The 15,677-nt window shown below is 38.2% G+C and overlaps 1 protein-coding gene across 4 annotated transcripts in view; it reads left to right on the forward strand.

Annotated features, from left to right (window-relative positions):
• Positions 1-15,677, forward strand: part of SLC39A10 (solute carrier family 39 member 10) — a 44,066-nt gene that overhangs the window by 8,469 nt on the left and 19,920 nt on the right. For 2 of the 4 annotated variants that reach the window (XM_081934061.1, XM_081934062.1), the window contains exons 2-3: positions 10,391-10,541; positions 13,989-15,014. In XM_081934061.1, the coding sequence (XP_081790187.1) occupies positions 10,536-10,541; positions 13,989-15,014 (1,032 nt within the window). In that variant the 5' untranslated portion in view covers positions 10,391-10,535. The remainder of the gene's footprint in view (positions 1-10,390; positions 10,542-13,988; positions 15,015-15,677) is intronic. The other 2 variants (XM_081934064.1, XM_081934063.1) reach the window with 1 other exon arrangement.

Below are 15,677 nucleotides of genomic sequence, written 5' to 3' on the forward strand. Positions count from 1 at the left end.
GACATGCTCCTACCTTGGTGATGCTTCCTTGTACTTTGTTAGATAAGTCAAACAAGGAAGCTCATGCTTCCTTATATTTTGTTAGATAAAGTCAAACAAAGCAAATGCTTCCTTGTACTGTACTTTGTTAGGTAATGCAAACAAGCTGAGCTGCAACCTGTAACAACTATAGTGAGAAGACCTTAGCATTTTAGCCTAAAGATTTAGAACACAATTCTCTCTGCCATGATTTTGGTATTTATTAAAAACAATACTTGGGCACTTTATTCTGTAAAAAATATTCAAATACTGCTGATCTTCCTTAAGGTGCTGAATGGGAAAAGCTAGAAAACAGTGCAACTTGAGAAATATTGAACTTGTGTGTTCTTTTATATGTATGCCGTGACTATTTAGAGAAGTGTGGAGTACTGCAGTGTGACACAAATTCAGAGAAGCTAGGAAAGGGGTGTGTTGCATGCAGCCATGTGTGCAAACCCCTGAGTCCCAGTCTGGTCCAGCACTCTGAGACCCCTTACACCCTGAATTCCACCATCCCAGCTGACCTTTGCCATCTTCTTGTTCCTATTGGTGAGGCATGCCCAGCTTCGCCCCTGGTGGGGCAGCTGCTGGCCATCTGATGCCATCTTCACCAGGACTCTCAAACTGTCATGTATTGTTCCAGCAGCTGCCTCATTGTAAGGCCAGAGTGGCCATGCTTAGTAAGCAGTGGGGGAAATAAGGTGGTAAAGGTCAGATAAGGTGTTGGGGGCCGCAGAGTACAGGGGTCCAAAAGGGCCTGGAGGGGGGAGAGAGTTGGGGGGATATACATGCCCTTGTGGTGTTACTGTAAATAGGCTCAAGCTGCCTGAATTATGCATATGACCTCAGGTGCATTGCAGCAATGTAACTGGGGACCAATCATAAGTTGTCCTGTTCAATATTATAATTGTGGTTAGACAAATGATCATAAGTTAAAGAATTTAGTATCAAATTCATAACAGTATAGCATGCAGTCTATTTTTGACAGTCAATAAGTAATGGTTAAATATAATAGTAGCTGAGCCTATATTTCAAAAAAGTGTTAAAAGGTCTCTCTCAAATGTGTTAAAGTCACTTACTATAATAAACAAGCCTTAGGAGGACACTTTAGGAACCAACAGATTAAATGCTTGCTCCTCTCCAGCGAAGATAGTTGCTCTTGGGGACTGGCCATCCTAGAGATGACAGACTAGGATGTCCAAGTTCAATGTCCAAGTCTGTGTAGCCTCAAGATCCTCCGTAACAGATTTCTATAGTTAGTAGAAATCAGTGACATGTGCTTATGCTTAGTAATGCTTCGTTGTACTTTTGTTAGATAATTCAAACAAGGATGTTCATACCTCCAATTTAAGATAATCTTAGTTTTCTTCTCCAATTGTCTGTTTTGTCAAAATTAAGGCATTTCAGACAAGAGGGATGTCCAAAAGAGGGCTTGCCAGGGAATACAATAGAAAAATGTAAATATTCCAATAGTTGTTTACAGTAGGAGATAATTTTATGCACATTTAGGAATAATTGTGAATTTTTTGGATTTTTCCCTGCTAATCCATCAAAACTGTTGAGGTAGTAGAAGCAGTGCATAGAATTGCTTTGCCAATGTGAAAATACAGTAGTTTTGAAACATTCCTTTGAAAGATCATTTATTTTTTTTATATATCTGAAGAATATTATCATTAAGGTAGTTTATACAGTTGAATGATTAGGAGGACTAAAATCTTCCTTATATTTAATTTTTAGTAATTGTGTTCCTAAAAAATGCAATTTATATACAATATAATCAAATACCACAAATTAGAAATCAAGGCTATAATAAAGGAATTGCTAAAAATTCATCGTTTCTACATGGAAGTGATGGAAAGCAGATGTAACCATCTGGAAATGCCAGGCCGGGGAATGAGCCCTAAGATGCTCAATGTGTTGATAAGAATCTATTAACTCCTTGCTCCACTGTCATGTTTGCTTAGATGCTATCATGCAAGTTAAGTTAAGCAGTTAAGTATGTGAAGTTAAAAACTGACACATTGATGTTTTGTAGTTTCAGAATGAAGGATATGATAAATGATTGTGAAAAGAAGTGAGTCATAATGAGTTAGTAAGGCTTAAAGCTGATCATGTGTATTCTAAAATAAATCATAGAGTGGTAGAGTTTACTCCTAGGTAAGTGCACAGAATTACAACTCTAGCTTTGAATTTGAGAATTGGAATGCAAAATAGATTATTATTTTATTAATTTACCTAGTTTAGATGAATGAGTGGCTTTATCCATTGTTCAATTTTCTTAGACTGATTAGTTCTTGGCAAAATTATTTTTTCCAATTAGGTATAGAAGTAGAAGGGGTGTATGCTTCTTTCAAGAATGGTTGGCAATAGTCATTTTAACAACTTGTGTGATTGCTATGGAAGGAAATGTGAATGAGCAAGCTGGTGAAAGAGGGATATTCATACATTTTCTGCCATTGCATTTTGTAAATGGCATTTTTAAAAAGTTGAAGTTTATTGTCTGCATTTTCATGTTGGGGTAGACACTTCTTTTTCACTATAGCATGCAAAATAATTTAGCTATTAGTCTCTTGAGGCAAGAAAATAAATCCGAACAATTGCTTTTTGGCTTGTGTACCATGTTGGTTATTCAGTTTGTAGTCCGGGCTTTCTAACTATTGACAAGGCCAGAGATACTAAAAATAATATTTCTGTTTATTTTGGAGTTCCTCTTTTTCTGTCCCACACAGTTCAGAAGCTTTTCTCAGCATTGGCTCCAATTATTTTAAATAAAAATTGGGAGATAGTTATAGTTAGAGAATTGGTAATTGTGCCTTCTCTGTTCTGGCTGTTGGAAGTGTTTAATAAGTTAAAAGTGGTTATGTGAATGTTAATACTTGAAATATAAAGAGAACATAAAAGACTATTTGTTGAACATGAAACTGAGTAGATAAAATACATTTAAGTTTAAATGACTTCCTCTGATCAATATTTTTTCAGCAATTTCTAAGCTGTGCTTTAGACAATATCTTGAACAGTAGTGTCTAGTTTACAGCGAATAATCTGAGTAGCATGCGCAAACACATACTGACTTAATACAATTAGATTCCTTGGATATTAATGTAAAAACACCCCAAAATCCTCTGCCTTTAAAAGTTCATCAGATTAGTATTTTATTTATATGCAGGTGGCTCTTGACTTGCAACAGTTCATTTAGCAACTGTTCAATGTTCCAACACTGGAAAAAGTGAGTTATGACCATTTTTTACACTTACAACCATTACAGCATCCCCGTGGTCACATAACCAAAATTGAGACGCTTAGCACCTGACTCCTATTTATGGTGGTTGCATTGTCCCAGAGTCATGTGATCACCTTTTGCAACTTTCTGACAAGCAAGTTCTGGCGACCCAGGATGGCAAACCACTACCGGTTCGGTTGAACTAGTAGGAACCCACCTCTGAGCCATGATATATTTTATCACATGGTGTCATACCAGTTTGGCAAGTGACAAGCAAACCTGTTACCCTAGAAATCTTTTGTTTTCCTCTCCTGATCTTCAAAGGGCATTCTGCAGGAAGGAAGATATCCAGATATACTAACTAGGCCATTTCTTACTGAAACTTGAAGAAGGGGGTTATGCCTTGTTTGAATGATAAACGTTTACTCCTAATGACAGGTATACCTTCTGCTATTGCTGCTTCAAAAGATTTGGTCATAGTGTTCAAAAGTATTTTTTTAACTTTTTTTTTTACAGTGCGGAAGGCACTTTTTGTAAATTGAGAAAGGACATTGAGCAAAAACACTTACTGGGAAATTTTATTTTGATATGATGCAGCATTGTCAGTCACATTTTCTTGTTAAGTTTTATATTTTGGTTGTTGAATAACTGTTTGGTTTCTTAATGGTAAATGCATGTATTATCAAATTTGTAATACACAGTATTACAGCACACAGAGGTCATATATTCCTCCTTAAAAAGGAAGATTTAAGCATTAAATTGCTTCCAGGGGAAAAATTCTGGCAATACTGCTGTTTAAAGAGCCAATTCAAAAGTGGGCAACATGTATTCATATGCATTCCACAGAAATCACACTCTGCAGGACTTCAGCAGCAAACCATGGAAACGTTTCTATTTTTCTGGTGAGAAAACAAAAACTGCTTATAAATTTTAATTTAGTTCTGACATACTGTACAAAGAAGATGAACCACCCTATTTTTCTCCTCCACCCTGCCTCTTGCACACACATGCACACATCCCATTAAAAGGAATAACTCCAAAATCCACATTGCTTTTTTTGTAATACATTTATCCTAAGTTAAGAAAAAAATATTCAGTGTGTACTGCCTGCCAGATAAGTATTTGTGGGATGCAAACCTGCACATTTAATAGAAGTGCATAAATTCAGATTTCATTGAAAGAATTTTAATGTTTTCACATGGAATTAAACTTTTGAGTCATTTTCTTCTTCTTTTTAAGCAACAAACACATTTCTGATGAAATAATGACTACAGAAAAATATGAGTATTCAGGGCAGCTTCTGATTTACCCTTTGGACCCATAGCTTAGAAGTTGAAATAGATCAACAGCTTGCTATTTTGAAAGAAAAAGTTTAAGCAGGACTTTTTGCATTACAAGAGATATTTGGAATAATTTAGTGGAAAACAATAATACCATGCAATATCATTATAGATAATGTATCTGCTTTCCCATTAGTTTTACATGCTGACTCTAATCAGCGAGTTTCACTCTGGATTCAAAGGAAAAATTAAGGTGCCACATTCATCAAAGATTGGTGTTCCTAGGTTGATTTCTGACATTGCTTTTTACTTCATAAAAGAACAAATGATTAAGTATGCAAAATCTGGTTAGGCCCTTGAAAGGAAGGGGAAAAAGGATGGGAACTTTTTTTAAAAGGGAAGAGGACAAACAAAAGTCAAGTTCTTTTTTTAATTGCCCTTACATTGACAATGATTATTATATTTGGTGGTTTGCCATACTTTCAGTGAAATTTTCCTCAAGAATTAACAGTTGAGGTTTATGGCTACTATGCTTTCATATTGAGGATTAGGAATTGGATGCCCTATCTTTTTTTGGCTAATATTACAGTATTTTAAAAGTTTTCACTGTGATGGCTTGAGTTGAATTTCTGGTGACTTACAAATTGGTGTGCAGCTGTTAGAATCCAAAACAGGAAAGATGCTTCAGAGAAGGCGAGGTCATCCTTGCTGCACCTGTGGCTTCTCCTTAACAAAGGTATGCCCTTTCATGCATCCTACACTACCCAGGAAATGATGTCATGGCTTTAAGGAGGCGCTATCAGGTGCAATGAGTATGCCGACACCCCCTCCAAAGTACCTTTTTTGCATCTGATCCAAAGAGCATCCGTAGATTACAACTTTAAAGAAATATGGAGCTTCATGTCCTGAACAAATTATTACAGCATTTTATTGAGCTGGTTACTCCATTCTTGACACTTCACTTTGAAAGGTAACTTAATAACTAAAGCGGTAGGGTTTCTATGTCTAGATTTTTACTTCTCATTTATGCTTTAGAATTGATTATACTAGACTTCACAAGAGGACGGTTTTTGTATGCTATAGGGAAATCAATAGGGCCACCTAATTATTGCTATAATAAAGGAATCAAATTTTCAAACCTTACTGTATGTAATTGCTAGAATTATTGCATACTAAATAGAGTATTTTAAAAAAAGTCAATATCAAAAGGGGAAATTACTTTTAATATGTAACATTTTGGTAACCAAGCCATCAAAATCTGTTTTAAAACTATTTTTGGTGCTGCATATATCATGGTGCATCTTAAGGATGTCTGTGCAACAACATGTGCAAATATCCCTAGATAGGTATCTAAAAGTCTTCATTCAGATGGTATGTTGGTGAGCATTGAAAAATGGGACCAGAAAATGTGTTTGCATTTCAGAGTCCTAGCAGCATTTTATTATTGTGTCTAGATTAATATTCTATACATTTCCCTCTCTGGACTGTTCACAAATTAAGATAATTTTGCATTTAATTTATACACCAGGTCCTCTACCCGGGGGCGGGTCAGGGTTACAGGAGGTGGCCTAAGCTCCATCTGGAACCTATCTGGTTCCATCAGGTTCCGCCCCAGGCGCCTGATGGAACCAGATAGGTTCCAGATGGAGCTTGGGCCACCTCCTGTAGCCCTGACCCGCCCCCGGGTAGAGGACCTGGTGGTCACGTGGAATAATGCGACTACCGGGGCCTTGAACCGGGTGGCGCCTTTGCGGCCTCTCCGGCGGCAACGATCCACCCTGGCCCCTTGGTTCACCGAGGAGCTAAGGGTGATGAAGCGCCGCAAGAGATGCCTAGAGAGTCGTTGGAGATCCTCCCGTTCCGAATTTGACCGAACACAGGTACGAACCCATTTAAGGACGTACCTTGTGGCATTGAGAGCGGCCAAACGTCAATATTGTGCCGCTCTCATTGCATCCGCAGAGAACCGCCCTGTTTCGGGTGTCCCGCTCCCTCCTGTTTCAGAGGCCGCGGGAGGCCCCTTTACAGGGTAGGGCAGAGGAATTTGGGAAATATCTGCAGGATAAAATCGCTCAAATCCGGAAGGATTGGGTCCCTTTCAGTGATCTAGTGGAGACGTCCGCGGCAAGTCTTGAGAGACCAGTCTGGGAGGAGTTTGACTTGGTTGCCATCGAGGATTTGGACAGAATGCGTGGACGACTGCGACCTACCACATGTTTACTGGACCCGTGCCCCTCCTGGCTTGTACTGGCATCCTGGGAGGTTACACGTGACTGGCTCCTGGTCCTAGTGAACGCTTCGTTGGGTGAGGGGTCTCTTCCGGCCGCCTTGAAAGAGGCGGTGGTGAGACCCTTGCTCAAGAAGCCTTCCCTGGACCCTACGGAGCTGGCCAATTATCATTCTGTCTCCAACCTTCCCTTTTTGGCGAAGGTTGTAGCGAGTGTGGTGGCTTATCAGTTTCCACGACATCTGGAGGAAAATGATTATCTAGACCCGCGCCAGTCCGGCTTCCGCCCCGGGCACAGCACGGAGACGGCCTTGGTTGCGTTGGTGGATGATTTCTGGAGGGCCAGAGATAGGGGTTGTTCCTCTATCCTGGTCCTATTAGACCTCTCGGCGGCTTTTGATACCATCGACCATGGTATCCTGTTGCACCGACTGGAGGGGTTGGGGGTTCGGGGCACCGTTTTGCGGTGGTTCGGCTCCTACCTTTCCGGCCGGATGCAACGTGTGTTGGCAGGGGAGCAGAGGTCGACCCTAAGCCCCCTTACTTGTGGGGTGCCACAGGGGTCGGTCCTCTCGCCACTCCTGTTCAACACATATATGAAGCCGCTGGGTGAGATCATTCGTGGTTTCAGGGTGGAATATCATCTGTACGCTGATGACACTCAGCTGTACATTTCCACCCCGAACCACCCCAACGAGGCCGTCGAAGTGATGTCCCGGTGTGTGGAAGCCGTACGGGTCTGGATGGATGACAACCGACTCAAGCTCAACCCCTCCAAGACGGAGTGGCTGTGGGTTCCGGCCCCCCGGTTCAACCAGTTACTTCCATCTCTGGCCATCGGGGGCGTACAACTGGCCCCCATGGAGCGGGCGTGCAATTTGGGCGTCCTCCTGGATGCCCGGCTGTCCATGGATGACCATGTGACAGCCGTGGCAAGGGGGGCGTTCCACCAGGTCCGCCTGGTGCGCCAATTGCACCCCCTATTGGACCGGGATGCCTTACGCACAGTCACTCATGCGCTGGTGACGTCTCGCCTCGACTACTGCAACGCTCTCTACATGGGGCTTCCCTTGAAATGCACTCGGAGACTACAGTTGGTCCAGAATGCGGCCGCGCGGGTGATTATGGGGAGTACAAGGTACTCCCATGTGACACCTCTCCTGCGCGAGCTGCACTGGCTTCCTGTGGTCTATCGGGTGCATTTCAAGGTTTTGATAACGATCTTTAAAGCGCTCCATGGCACAGGACCTAGCTACTTGCGGGATCGTATCCTGCCCCATACATCCCTGCGACCAATTCGCTCGCACAGAGAGGGACTTCTCCAGGTGCCGTCCACCAGACAGTGTCGGGGGGCGGCGCCTAGGAGCAGAACCTTCTCTGTGGCGGGCCCAGCCCTGTGGAATGACCTCCCCCCGGATATCAGGACTACCTCTGACCTCCGCTCCTTCCATGTAAAGCTCAAGACCCACCTTTTCCAAGTAGCTGGCCTGGCTCAATCATAGTTTGATCATATCGCTCCTGACGGGTTTTTAATCTTGTAATTTTAATCAGGGGATTTTAAATTGCAATCTTAATTCTATTTCCATTTATCTGTCTACCTCCTCCACGTATACGTCTATGTTTATGTGTATGTATTGTCTATATTTGTATTTTATGTATTTCTATTGTACGCCGCCCCGAGTCCTTCTGGAGAGGGTGCGGCTAATCAAATAAAAATTTATTATTATTATTGTTATTGTTATTATTATTATTATTATTATTATTATTATTATTATTATTATTATTATTATTATTATTATTATTATTATTATTATTATTATTACAACATAGTCAGGTTATGTTTCAAGACCATAACAATTTCTCTTTAAAATTGTTTTTCCTTTTTTATGTAAAAGTTACTTTGGTTTAAATAGGCTTGCTTAGGTGACAGTTTTTATTTCATAACACTTAACAATTTGTTAGCTTACATGTTTTATAATTTTTTCTTAAATTATGATCTTTGCATAGCAATAACTTTAGCACTTAGACTTACATACCATTTCATAATGCTTTACAGCAGGGGTCGCCAACTTCTCAAACCTCAGGGACTACTAAATTCATAATTTTAAATACCGCGGACCACTAATGTGAATTTTTTAAAAAGATAAATAGTATTTAGTGCAATATAAAAGTGCAAATAATTTTTCTGCGGACCACCAAAAATTTACCACCAGTTGGTGACCGCTGCTTTACAGCACTCTAACTAGTTTACAGAGTCAGCATATTGCCCCCAACAATCTGGGTCCTCATTTTACCGACATCGGAAAGATGGAAGGCTGAGTCAACCTTGAGCCAGTGAGAATCGAACTATCAGCAGAATTAGACTGCAATATTACATTCTGACTGCGCCATAATGGCCCTTCTATTGGCTTAGCATCTGTTGGCAATCATAAGGTATGTTTAATAAGTCCCAAAGCAATTCTAATTTTTTTATAATTAAATTAGCAAAATTTCAAACGAGTTCAAATTGGCAATCTCAGAGCTATGGTATTTTTGAGTTTTCTATTTCACTAGTTCATTCAGAGTCATCTCTTCCACAGATTATTGTTCTCCCTTTGGCCTTATTTAATCTTTGTGTTGCAATAGGTGAGTGACTTGCCCTGGGATAGGAGAGATTATAAGGAAAGGAATCTGTCCTGTTTCTTTACAGTTATCTTCCTATATCCTTCCTTTGCTGAGAATAACTTGTGCAGAATTCCTGATATCTGATCCTGTGCTGTACGATAAGGCAGACTAGAGTGATGCTACTAGTTTGATATTTATCTTATACCATATTTAGAAATAGCTTTTACCTCAGTCATAGGGTGACCCCTGGAAGGGAGAAGCTTGAGCCGTTATCTAACTCAGTCCATGCAAGGCAAGATTCCATTGACATTAAGCAGCCCTGGCAGAATTGTTCTTAATCCATTTTAATCTTACTGTTTGATTTTAGCCTAAATAAATGCACATCAATAAAACTCCCTTCTTCCGCTTAAACTTGGAGAATTCTCCATGCTAAGTCTAGTGAAAAAGGATGGAACTTCTCATCTCTCGTCAGTCAACTTGATATCTTTTTCTCTATGACCATCTCAAAATAGAGGATAGAAAACTTTATTTTGCCAAGCCACTTGGTCAAAATTATTGTTGTGTTTTCAATCTGTTTTTAAAAGCCAGAAGCCTACATTTTTCTGTAGGCCGGACATAAGAGTTCTTGTCTTTCCCAATTATTATGCAACCCAGGCTACTTACTTTCTAGTTCATGTAATTTTGTAAAAGTACTTGCATGACTAATTTACATGTGGCATATAATTTAGATTGCCCTATGATGTCAAGCTTTCTTTAAGCCACCAGAAGGAACAAGAAGCTAACATTTATGACCCATGAAATGTTATACTTATGCATGTACCTGCCTTAGATTTATTTCAGAGCCACTCATTGGTTTTTTTTAACATTTGTGGCATGGACTCATTCCATTCTACACATAGTTAGATCCAGTTTTATTTCGCATGATGAGCACTTGTGTGACTGCAAGAGACTTACGTCCATAATTTTGCATCATAATCAGGCAAGTGTAGAGATTTGCTCTGTGATCTGTATGTTTTGTATATTCTCCTATTCATATTACAGTCACTCTGCAATGGACAGAAGAAATAACCTTGAGGAACAGGAGGTCAGCCACAACCAAGACAACAACAACAATCAGATAAAAGAAATCTGAATCTGGAATAGAAATATAAATTTGAAAAGTCATCTCAGACATGACCTATTTCCTATGAAGGTAAACTGAAGAAGCAGAAAAGTGCATTCGGACTTGCAAGATTCTATTACTCTAACAAAATAAAAGTAGTATTAACTTACATGTGTTTGTTTTCCACGTTTGGTCTATCTTGGAGGGCTCACATATCCCCATTTCTTATCGGCAATTTTTGCAAGTAGAAAGAATACTATGTATATTATGTACATACACATACATACATACCTCTACAAACACCCTTGGGTTGTAAGAAAAGATTGATTGATTTGTTAGACTAATGATCATGACATAAAATTGATTGCTTGACTGATAAAGCAGATTGTCTTTTTTTCATTTGTAAAATTCCTGCGTACGTGCAATTCCAGAAAACACATTTGAAAATTACAAGTTTAGGTGTCGCTGTGGAAAAGTCACTAGATAGCAGCAAAAGTTTATCATGTAGGATCCCAATGCAGCTTTAGCACTACTCAGTGTCCCTAGATTAAGGGTTGAATAAAAAGTAGTAATTATTTTATTTTGATTCAAGTCCTCTTGCTGTTTAGGGTTTAGTTTCTCAAGACATTCTTCCAGCTGTTTCCAAGACAAAAAAAAAAACCCAGTGATCTTAAAAATACTACTATAAGCAACACCAATGCTGGCAATTTTCTGAGCAGGCTGCTCTCTCACAGCTTTACAATGATTACACTGTAAATCATTAGTTTAAAATTTACGTCAGCTTCTTTGCTTGAACAAATGTCAGCTTTTATAATTTATAATTTATATTGCCAGAGCAGGATATCCATGAGATTAATTGTACCTAATTTTAAATATAGAACAAAATCAATGACCTGCGCTGCTTCCGGTTGATGTTGTGGTGAGAATGGCTGGAAAATAGTGGGCTTCTCTGAGCCTTGAGAAATTCAGCTGGTAACCGCTGACGGGGTCATAGCCACCTTGTAGGGCAGTGAAGGAAGGAAAGGTACTTTGCTGACCACGAGGAACTCACAATTTCCTCGTTAGGTCTGAAGCAAGCTCTCCCGAATGGCAGCAGTGACGACAGCCATTTTTGGCAGTCACAAAGCTGGGACAACCGGGACTGTAAGATTTGTACTGGAGCGGTTTGTGGACAGTGCATTGAAACTGGGTAAGATAATTATCAACTTTTACTCTAAAGACCTGATTTAAGTACAAGAATTCTAAAAAAGAATTTCCAAGCCTAAGTAAGCGGAAATTAAATACGGGGGGGGGGGGGGACTGAAAATCAAGAGGCGAAAGAAACCCAAGAGAAGCTTTAAAACACAGAAAGCCTGAAAAAAGCTTTAAAAATTTGAAAGGTGATTTTCGGGAAAAACTCTTGTTTATTTGTATTTCTAAACCCCCTGGATTTATTGGATAATCAGCTGTTTTTGATGTTGAATTTGGCAATAACAGCTATCTACTGGAAGAAGAGAAGTACCACAGCACTATAGCCGCAGTATAGCCAGTAAAACTGAACTTGATACACATAAAGTCTAATACACAGAATAGAAATAACAACATCTGGAAGACGGCCTGACCTTGACTCTATGTTAGAAGATGACTTGGATAATTTGAGAATATTTAATGAATTTTTTTTCCCTTCTGAAGATTTAGAAAAGGAACTAAATTGCAAATAATTAAATTTTATTAATTCAATTCAATTTCAATTTATTTGATTTCTAGACCGCCCCCTCTCCCCAAATTGGCTATTGGATTATGGATCTGAAAGATTGGAGGAATCTAGTGGATTAATTTGGATTTGGACTATTAATGTTATTTAACAAAATTCAAGACAAAAGAATAAAGGTGATAGAAGAAAAGAGAAAAGAAGGAAAGTTAAATAAGACTTTAAAATTTGGATAATTGAGAAGATGTAATTGGAAAACTATAAGGCTGTAAATTACTAAATAATTTTTAAAATTATAAATTTAGGGGTTTGGGATGTATAATTATGGGAAATTTTTAAATACTTTAAATCAGTTTTTAAATATTGAGATTCAGAAGGAGAAAAGAAAAATATCTTTTTTTTACAAGGGTGTTCAAATAATACAGCAGAAAGTGACAGATGGCACCCAGAAAGAAATGTTCAGTAGGCACAAATACATCAAAAAATGCTACAAGCTTCCAAGAGAGATAAAAGGCTGATTAAAAAGCCAATGATGGATTTTTACAAAGGTTAAGAGATTATGGATAATGAAGAAAATATATCAATAAAATGGAAAAAATACAAATAGGTATATATATGTAGTATACATATGAACAGATAATGCAACTTATAATTAAAAATGTTGAAATTTAGAATTAGGTAATTTAATTGTATTATCAACTTTAATAGTGTATTAAAATATATTGTGTATTTAAAATATTAAGGATTAGAAATTGTGAGGATTTTGAGATACACTCCTGGGATTGATTAAATATTGTTAATATGACTTTATTAGTAATCCTAAACATTTTGAATATTGAAGTTATAGTGGAATAATGAGTAATTCTTAAAATATTGAATATTATTAATTTAGTTGGCGCTAACAAATCCATGGCGCAAAGAAATGTTATCTATGTTTAAATGAATTAATGGGAAAAACGATAAAGAATTATAAAGATTACAGTATTGTTGAAGTTGGAAGATTAAGATTACACATACTTACTTGTATTATTACTGTTAGCATTGTTTAAAAAAGATTTGACTCAGTCAATACACTGTTCACAAAATATGTATGGTGTGAAAAGAAAGCTGCAAATAAAACATGTTTTAAAAAAATCAATGACCTGCAATTTGTAATTCTGTATTTTAAGGAAATTATGTTTGAAAAAGACATTTTCTTCAAAATTTTCTACTTAAGATCGGCATGTTTCTTAATGTGTTCATATATTTAAAAGCAGATTCTAATTTTTTAATGATGGTGCTCCTGGAAGTCTTCAGGCAGTCTTCTAATGAATGAACATTTTAATAAGAAAAACGAGCTCTTTGGAAAACGCATTTGACCCCAAGACATTTAATTAAATAAATTATTTTTTTCTTGCTTTTATTTCATTTTTTTCTCATTTGAATATTATATATCACATTAATGAAATTGGTGGATAGCTAATATCTCTATTAGAGATTTGAAAACTGATTACTTTTCCATACATAAATAGGAATTTGAATGTACTTTTCCAATTTGATTATACCTTCCATTTGCTTTTTGACAGTGGCCAAGAAATTGTATAGGCATAGCTATAATTGTTTGATTTACAAATAAATCTCTTAAAATGTAATTATTGGTAAAGATTATTTTTATATTTTTTTTATTAGTGTCATGGCCTGGTTCCTATATTCATCTTACATAGTTGCATACATGTTTATTCTAAATAGTTTATTTTAATTAATAACTACAGTTCCTATCACTTTAAACTACCGTTATTGCTACAGGTAATTCAGCACCATCCCAAAAGAAATTAACAGACGGGGCTTTCATTTTTCTTCCTTTGCAGAAAACGGAAATGAAGGTTCATAGGCACACACGATTTTGCCTCATTTGTTTGCTGACATTTGTCTTCCATCAATGTCACCATTGCCATGAAGGTGAACATAGCCACAATGACTGTCAAATCTCGGAAAATGAAAGGACCGAGCCTGAACCAAGTAAGGAAGCTGAAGTTAAACAGAAATACTACATTGAAAAACTCTTTAATCGTTACGGTGAGAATGGAAAGGTGTCGTTTTGTGGCCTGGAGAAATTGATGATGAGCCTTGGCCTTGGAGAAATTAAAATAGTAGAAATAAATCATGAGGACATTGGCCACGATTATGTTTCTTACTTAGATGTACTAGATACACAAGAAGGAAAGCATTCTCATTCCCACAACCATCCTCATTCCCATAATCACCCCAGCTCAGAAAATCAGACTGCAAACGAAGGGTCAGGCAAAAGGAGCCAGAAATGTGATCCAGTGAAAGAAGTTACGGAATCATCTTTGAAGCCTGAGGGTAGACATGCTCATGACTCTAACAGTCACAGGCACCACAAGCATCACCACCGTCGCCATGCGCATCGCCACGTGGACCATAACACTACTCATCAGTCTCACAATGATTCCATTGACACCAGTGATCACGGGGAACCAAGTCACGAGCCTTCCACAGAGACCAATACTACTCAGGAACAGCTTGAAAGAAAACCACGTAAGCACCCTAAGAAATGGCGGAAAATGAAGAACAGTGAAGTTTCAAGAGTTACAGCACAAGATTTTACTCTCAATCATGACTCAAATGAACAATATGAACATAATCATGTCCACAAACATGACCATGTGCATGATGTGCCTTTCTCACATGCACGCTTTCATGAACACAATAATAATGATCATTCAGCTACTCACGGACATCAAGATCCAAATCCTGCCAGTGGGGATGGATATCGACATACCAGCAAACGAGAGGCACCCGATAAACAAATCAGCATGGGGAAGCACGCTAATCACAAGAACCATAATGAAGATGAACATTCTTCTGAAGAGGTCTGTATGAGCCCAAAAGGAACATGATGAATCTTTCCTTCCCCAACATTTTGCCCATCAGAGCCAACTTTGTGCTGCCTTATGAATGTCAGAAGTTGCAATTCTATATAATTGTGTGTAACTAAGGAAGAACTAGAGAGCCAGTTTAATGTAGGGGTGAAGGCATCAACCTAGAAACAGGGAGATGGAGTTCGAATCCTGCCTTGGGCACAAAGCCAGTTGGGTGACCTTGGGCCACCCAACTCTCCATCCTAGGAAGCAGGCAAAGACAAACAACTTCTGAAAAACCTTGCCAAGAAAACTGCAAGGACTTGTCCAGTCAGTCTCTGAGAATTGGACACAATTGAATGAAAGGAGTGGGAGACCTAAATAAGGGTTTATATAGCTAAGGACTTATATCGGTAGATAGATACTTGCTTTATATGACATTATTGAGCATGATAATGTTTAATAAAGGAGGAAAAATGCTTATCTACGTAGCTATTTAGGTTATTCCAGGATAAATCCAAGGTATTTTTTATTTGTTTATAGGATCAATAGATTTTTGAACTTACTTCCTTGATGAACTGGTTAACTTACTAATCTTGTATGCTTTTTAAAATATACAAGGCAAACATTTAATCATCCTCATCTGGTTGAAATGAAATGTCATTTCAGTCAGCC

The sequence above is a fragment of the Natrix helvetica genome (assembly GCF_964273705.1).
Source record: "Natrix helvetica genome assembly, chromosome: 1".
In the NCBI taxonomy this organism is placed as follows: Eukaryota; Metazoa; Chordata; class Lepidosauria; order Squamata; family Natricidae; genus Natrix; species Natrix helvetica.